The sequence below is a fragment of the Corvus brachyrhynchos genome, unplaced genomic scaffold (assembly GCF_000691975.1).
Source record: "Corvus brachyrhynchos isolate BGI_N302 unplaced genomic scaffold, ASM69197v1 scaffold1005, whole genome shotgun sequence".
NCBI classification, from domain to species: domain Eukaryota; kingdom Metazoa; phylum Chordata; class Aves; order Passeriformes; family Corvidae; genus Corvus; species Corvus brachyrhynchos.
The window spans coordinates 173411-180892 of NW_008238124.1; the positions used below are offsets into that span (position 1 = coordinate 173411).

At 59.9% G+C, this 7482-nt stretch overlaps 1 protein-coding gene across 3 annotated transcripts; it reads left to right on the forward strand.

Moving 5' to 3' along the window:
- The first annotated feature begins 1338 nt into the window (after positions 1 to 1338).
- AMBP (alpha-1-microglobulin/bikunin precursor) lies at positions 1339 to 6880 on the forward strand. 3 transcript variants are annotated; one of them, XM_017733404.1, is made up of 10 exons: positions 1339 to 1540; positions 2162 to 2304; positions 2593 to 2669; positions 3156 to 3269; positions 3876 to 3977; positions 4631 to 4668; positions 5093 to 5171; positions 5257 to 5424; positions 5579 to 5755; positions 6342 to 6579. In XM_017733404.1, exons 1-10 carry the CDS (start codon positions 1427 to 1429, stop codon positions 6389 to 6391), a joined length of 1062 nt encoding a protein of 353 aa, XP_017588893.1. In that variant the 5' UTR covers positions 1339 to 1426; the 3' UTR covers positions 6392 to 6579. The 3 variants fall into 3 exon arrangements, with proteins under 3 accessions (XP_017588893.1, XP_017588894.1, XP_008631214.1); XM_008632992.2 differs by lacking the exon at positions 6342 to 6579 and adding an exon at positions 6735 to 6880 and having other exon boundaries at positions 1340 to 1540; XM_017733405.1 differs by lacking the exons at positions 5579 to 5755; positions 6342 to 6579 and adding an exon at positions 6735 to 6880.
- Positions 6881 to 7482: the final 602 nt, after the last annotated feature.

Genomic DNA, 7482 nt, shown 5'->3' on the forward strand with positions numbered 1-7482 from the left:
ACTTCCAGGGATCCAGGGGCAGCCACAGCTTCTCTGGGCACCCTGTGCCAGGGCCTGCCCACCCTCACAAGGAAGAATTTCTTCCTAATATCTAATATAAATCTCTCCTCTTTTAGTTTAAAATAGTTGCCCCTTGTCCTATCACTGTCTGCCCGTGTAAGAAGTCACTCTCCCTCTTTTACAAGCCTCCTCTTAATACAGCCTTCAGCGGTGCCCATCGCTGCCCGGGAAGGGGGCAGGGGGACTCAGGGAGGACCCCCGCAGGAAGGGAGGCTCAGGGAGACCCTCCAGCCGCCCGCGACTGCGGCGGGGCCGGACGGGGCTGTCATTCCTTACCGTCGGCTGCCACCTAGTGATGGAGGGACCGGGGCAGCGGGGACCCCCGGCTTGGGGGCTGGAGCCCAGGGCTTTGCTGAGCCGGGGCCGCTCCTCCGGAGAGAGCAGGCAGGGCGAGGAGGAGGGGGACTACCGAAGGCATCTGTGCCGCAGCTCCGCGTCTGCCCCGCGCTCCCGGCACACCGGGATGCGGCAGGAAGATCTGTCCGTGGACACGTCCGGGCTGTCTGTGCCAGAACCACCGCTACTCGCAGCCCCCGTGCCCGGGCAGCAGCACCCGCCGGTCCTTGTGCAAGGGTCCCTCAGCGACCGCGGGCAGCGGAGGGTGAAAGTCCGGCTGACTTCTGCCAGTGTGCCGCCAGCTCTGGACCTTCTCCACAAACACTGGGCCGTGGCCACCTGGAGAGGGGCTCCTGCCCTTCGCTCTGTTTACAGTTTCCCTCGGGCTGTTTGGTTTCAGTTAATCATCCCACGAAGGCAAACACTGCTGGGAAGGATTGAGGATGGCCCAGCACTTCCCTCTCCTCCCGGCTCAGGGACCCTCGGCTGTGGGATTGGTCACACCCAGCCGGATCCTGGATGTTGGCCATCAGCTTGGGACTGCCTGGAAGCGGTCCAAAAGGGGAGCAGGAAACTCTGTTCCCTATGGACAGTGATTAGGCAGCCTGGGGCAAGCGCTGGGCACCCCTCAGTCCTCTCCTCACGACAGGGTCAGGCTGCTCCGTCAGGGCTGGGGCTCTTTGTTGGATGACAGAGCAGGAATATGAATCCCAACATAGAATAAAGGAGAAAGACATCTCCTGGCCCCATGGTGTAGGGACAGGTGAGGGTGAGGAGCTCAGCCTGGTGTGGCTGGGAGGGTGCTCATCTCCACTCCTGCACCCCACACAGCTCCCTGCAAATCCCCCCCACCGCCAAGGGCAGTGGTGCTCCCCGTGCCGTACACCCCTCCTCCCCCGGCAGCCCCCCCGCAGGCTGGCTGGCCCCGCTGGCCCTGGTCTGAAGGTCACAGTGCTGCACAGTGGGGGCAGCGCAGAGTCCGGGATCCCACTGGAGTGCTGAGGCTCAGAGCACTCCGAAGCCGCCAGCTATGATTATTTGGGGTCTCCTTTCCCCCCTCCTCCTCCTCACTGTGGCTAATGGAACCCCCGTCGGAGACCAGGAGGAAGACATCCAAGTGCAGGAGAATTTTGAGGCTGAGCAGGTAATGGCAGCTTGTGGTCCCTTAATTCTGGGGGCAAAAGGGATGGGGTAAGCTTTCTTTCATTTTCCTCCAGAAAGAAGGGCAATACTGCCCACACCCAGGCCAGGCTGTGCCGGACAGGCATCGGCAGCTTGGCACTCCCTGGGTGCTGCTCAGGGGGTGCCAGCCTTTGGGGTGGGTGGCCTCATCCTGGCAAACCCCAGGCAGGGCAGCTGCAGTCCGAGCTCCCGGGCAGGTGGGTCCCATGGGATGTCTGTGGCTCAGCATGCAGGATTTCTGTGGGATGCAGGCTGCCTGGGAGATCCCCCACAACGCGCCCTGTCCCCTGCCAGGCTTCATACAGCCCTGCACGTGTGCCCAGGTCCGGGTCCCACCGGTATACATGAGGGAATGCCAGCCTGATGCCTCCAGCCCTGCCTTGTAGTCAGGGAACCAAGGAAAATCCCGCTCAGTGCTGATACTCTTCCCAAATCCTGCAGCAGCTCTGGCCTCTGCACCCAGCATCATCACCTCCCAGTTTCTCCCTGGGTCAGGAATATTTCATTTCTGCACAAAGCCAGGAGGTGTCCCACCTTGGTGAGGAGGGCCCGTGGTGGAGACGTCTCTCTCTTGTCCCTGCAGATGTACGGGAAGTGGTTCGATGTCGCCATCGGCACGACCTGCAAATGGATGAAGAACTACAAGGACAAGTTCAGCATGGGCACACTGGTGCTGGGCCCCGGCCCCAGCGCCGACCAGATCAGCACTGCCAGCACCAGGCTGCGGTATGGGGCACTGCTGGGGCACTGCGGGAGGGGCTTGAGCCTCCTCCAAAGCCACCCCACCCAGGGGTGCTCCCTCTCCCAGGGGCTGGGACAGACACGGGGGCTATTTGCTCTGCCTGGCATCCGAGCCCTGAGGAGGGGATGGATTGAGCTCAAACACCCAATGCCTTGGGCAGGGCAGTTTCAGGGATCCTGCGCCATGGCCTCGGTGCCCCAGACATGATTTTTATGCCAAAACCAGGGGAAACAATCCCTCCAAGTAGCTGATTGTTTTCTTCCTCCCTCCAGGCAAGGCGACTGCACACAAGTCTCAGGGGAGTACCAGAAAACCAGCACCCCTGGCAAATACACCTACTACAACCCCAGTGAGTTGGGCTGAGGCATGGCTGGGAGATGGGGACCAGCTCTGGGGACAGCTGGTGGAGGGAGAAGGGGCTCAGGAGAGCAGGGTTCAGAGGCCACTCCAGAGTTTGGGTATTTCCAGCCAAAGTACAGAGTAAAGCTGCAGGGAAAGGGCTGTTTGAGCACTGTCCCTGCATAGCCACAGGAGGATGAAATGTTGCAGCAGGTCGCTCCTGTCTGCAGGGTCCCAGCTGGGGCAGGTTCCTACCAGCCACACTGCAGGAGCGTTAGTGATATGTCAGTTGTCTGCAGCTCTTGGTTTCCAATGCCCTCAGCTAAGAGGCTGATGAGCCTAAACGGTGTCATGGCTGTATCTGAGTTTGCTTCCTAAAAATCATGTTTTTTTAATCAGATGCCTGATTTCAGCCCCCAGCTTTGAGGCTGTCCTACACTGCTCCATCTCGCTGAGAGGGGCAGGAATGACGTCTCTGTGTCTCTGTCTCACCCAGAATGGGATGTGTCTATCCAGTCCTATGTGCTCCGTACCAACTATGAAGAATATGCTGTCATTCTGATGAAGAAGAAAAGCAGTTTTGGTCCAAGCACCACCCTGAAGCTGTATGGTATGTCTGGCCATGGCACTTGAGGGCAAGCAGGCTCTGGGGTGGACCAGCACAGCTCAGAAACACCACCCAACCGTCTCTCAGCTCCATTAGCCTTGAGGGACCTGACCATGGGCTTTGGAAATGGTGGCTTAGACCAGCTCATCTTTGGCATGGCAGAGGCAGAGTCTCATGGCTCCATGAGAGCCACATCAGTCAAGGAACATCCAAAGCAGCATGGCATTTGGGATGAAGGTGGTGATACCTGCTTAGAGGAAACCCAGCCCTGGAGTGGCAGGAGAGGCTGTCTTCCGTGATTAAGAAACATTAAACCCACTTTGTCCAAGCCCTTGGTCGAGGCTGCTCAAGAACAACAGGCTGCCCAGGGAAGTGGTGACATCACTGTCCCTGTCAAAAAAACATGCAGATGTGGAGCTTAGGGACATGGTTCAGAGTGGACACAGCAGTGCAAGGTCAATGGCTGGGCTCGACCTTTGCTTCCCTGATTGGATGCTGGGAAGGACCAGGAGGCTGATATTGCACCTGCCTGCAGCCACCTGGGCCCAGTGGGTGCTTGGGGGCTGCACTCCCACACCAACGCCACTCACAGCCCATTCTCTTCCCCAGGGAGGAGTCCGGAGCTACGGGAGGACCTCGTTGAGTCTTTCCATCAGCTGGCTCTGGAGATGGGCATCCCCGAAGACTCCATCTTCATCCTGGCCAACAGAGGTAACCTCCCACAGGGCATGCACCTCTCTCTGTCAGAGCACTCCAGCTGCTCCTTCTTGGTCTGCCAAGCTGGGGAGATGGGGGATGGTCAGCAGGGAGGGAGGAGAGACAAATGCTTTGGTAGCATGGGATGAAAAGGAAATAAGGCCATGTATCAGTCAGGATTCCACCAGAGGAATCAGCTTCCAGTCAGAGGGGTTCGTGCTGGGCTGTCAGGTCAATGCAACCACACCACTGTGCTGGGATGAGGGCATGGGACACTCATGACTGGTCCCCAGGCTGGGTGCTGCCAGCACCTGTGAGGCTCCTTGCTCAGGCTGGGGTTTAGAAGGGGCTAGCATGATGGAGGGTGTGTGTGTGTGTGTGTGTGTGTGTAGGATTTTAGGGGGATACAGGGGGGATGTGGGGATTTTAGGTGGATCTGGGGGGGGGTGGGGACTTCAGGGAGATGGAGGGAGGTATGGGGATTTTAGGGTGGCACTTCTATGAGTGGGAGGTGGAAAGCAGAAAGAGGGGAAGAACGTTGGGTGGAACAGGTAGGGTGGCCCCTTGCCCAGGGTCCTGCATGTGCACAGTGCTGGACTCACTGAGGTGAGGTTGTCAGGACACCTCTCCTCTCACACTGCTCTTCTTCTCTCCTGCTCCCGGGCCAGGTGAATGTATTCCTCAGGAGACTGAAAATGCTCCCCAGGTGAGTGGCCAGCTGGGACCTTCTGAAGTGGATCAAGGCCAGAGACATCCCTTCCAAGCCAAACTCACTGGAGATCAAGTGTCCAGGGAGAAGGCTCCATGGGCAGGACATGTTGTTTGGGCAGTGGCTCCACACACCATGGAGGCACATCCCCAGCATGAGGCATGACTGGGCACTTTGGGTGTCTTCATCCACAACCTGGGATTGTGGACTCCACCCTGGAAGAGTACAGGGCTGGGAAGATCACGAGGTGTGGAGGGATCACATCCTGCCCACCCAAGATCAGTGACTGGAGACGTGCTGGGAGCACAGAGGGCTGGAGCCTGAGGTGCCCCTGACACAGCCCACCGTGGGGGCAATGGGGTGGGCAGCAGGCCTCACAGGCAGGGACTGATGGCAGCTCTGTGCTTCCTTACTTGTGCAGAGGGCACGCAGAGCAGTCCTGCCCCTGGAGGAGGGCTCAGCCGCAGGACCCCTGCCCACTTACATTGGAAATAAAGAAGGTAGGTCCCAGGGGAGGGGGCTGCATCGGGACGCCCCTGCCCCTCACTCCCGTTTGCCTGTGACCCATGGTGTGCTGGTCCACAGACTCGTGCCGGCTGAGCCGGGACCCCGGGCCCTGCAGCGGGATGCTCTCCCGCTTCTTCTACAACTCCTCCTCCATGGCCTGTGAAACCTTCCTCTACGGAGGCTGTCTGGGCAACGGCAACAACTTCTACTCAGAAAAGGAGTGCCTGCAGGCGTGCCGGACCGAGGGTGAGAATCCTGGCTGGCCCGGGGCACTGGAGGTGCCTTTGCTGAGGCATCACAAAGGGTCTGAGCATTGCCTTGAATGCCACATGTCCGGCATCCATGTGGGAGGTGTGAGGGTCCCTGGAACCCCTGCCTCACACAGCTCCTGTCCCTGCAGCTGCCTGCAGGCTGCCCATTGTCCCGGGTCCTTGCCAGGCCCTGGTGACGCGCTGGGCCTTCGATGCAGCCCAGGGCAAGTGCATCACCTTCAGCTATGGGGGCTGCAAGGGCAACGGGAACCAGTTCTACTCGGAGAAGGAGTGCAAGGAGTACTGTGGTGCTCCTCAGCTGGCAGGTACTCCCCCTGTCCCCTACCCCAGGGCAGCAGCCTGCACCACCTCCTGTCTGGGTCTGCCTGGGGGAGGACAGGGCTGTCCTGGTTCTGGATGGGTCCATGGTGGGCCTGGGATGGGTTTGTCATGGGTTCAGGATCAGTCTGGCTCTGGATTGGTTTTGTGCTCTGCCTGGGATGGGTCAGTCTGGGTCAGGATGGATCCAGGATGGGTGTGTCCTTGGCCTGGGATGGGTTTGTCATGGGTCTGTGGTAGGGGTGGGATGGTTTTGTGCTGTGCCTAGGAGGGATCTGTCCTGGGTGGGGAATATGGCCGTTAACCCACAGACAGCATGGCACAGCAGGGCTGGGCAGGCTGCAGACATGCTGAGGCCATGACTGAACTTCAGCATGGTCTTGATGGAAGGGGGAACGTCCCCAGGCAGGTCGGGGTGCAGTGGGGAGCAGTGGAGGTAACAGCCCCTGGACTGAAAGATTTGGGGGTGTGGGAACCCTGACACCAACTAAGGACCAACCCAGAGTCCCTGTCGGGGGTGTGACACCTGCCAGGCCCCCCAGCTCCAGCCAGTGCAGGGGTTTCCATGACCAGGTTGTCAAGAGTGTGGCAGAGGAAACCTTCCTGCAGAGAGGGCTGACTGAGGCATCTTCCACCACATCCAGCCCTGGGCGAGCCTGCTCCCAGCAGGGCAGGAGCTGGGGACTTCGCCTGACCCCATGCATGTGAGACAGAGCCCGTCTTAGGGCAGAACCCATCTTTTATAATCCCTGCCAGCAATATAAAGTACATTAATGCCACCATGGCGGCTGGTGGGACATGAGGTGCAGGACAGCACATGGGTGTGCACAGAGGGTCTGGACTGCTGCCCTCATCCATCACTGCTGGCAGGGACAAAGTGGCAAGCAGCACCCATCGTCTGTGACTGCAGGGTGATGAGGGGTCCGGGGGCTCTGTCCATCACCTGCTGTGTCTCTCCACTTGCAGAGGATGAGGAGTTTCTGCATCTCTCGAACTGATGCGGGCAGAGGATGAGGGGCCGGCACCCAGCACCAGGGTCCCGCAGGACGGTGCTGGCAGCTGTGGCAGCACGGGAGATGCCTCCAGCAGTAAATGTCCCTAATGTGACCGAAGAGCCCAGTGTCCATCCTCAAGCCGGCGGGGAGCAGGGTGGGGGGCGCAGGAGGGGCCCTCTCTGGCCTCCCTGGTGGGGTGTCCCCACCTCTGTGGGGTCACTGGGTTCTCCCCACTGCGTCTCTGCCCCTTCCTCAGGCCGCTGCCCACGCAGGGCCGGGAGGCACCGAGAGGCGCAGGGGGTCCCGCTGGATGCGGTCCAGCCCCCATTTCCCAGGGGATGGGGGTGGGCTGCCGGGAAGGGGACAGCAAGGGAGGGAACAAGTCTCTGTAAAGGTGAATGATTGCAGCTGGCTCCGGGTCACGGTGGGACCGGGGAGAGCTGTGTGTGGCCGAGATGGGGGGCACGGGCATGGGGCAGTCACGGGGATTTTATGGGGTTTGCAGCATGGGATTACGGGGTGTCAGAGAGGACCCTGAGGGGTCACAGAACAGAGTTAGGGGATTATGAGGGTCACGGGGAAATGGGCCTGGCACAGGAGCGGACAACATGGGTTATGGGAGTCCCAGTGGGTACAGGGGTCTCGGGAAGGGATTAGAGGTGTTTTGGTCCCAGGAGTGCTGCGGTGGCCTCGTGTGGGGTTATGGGGGTCACTGCTGG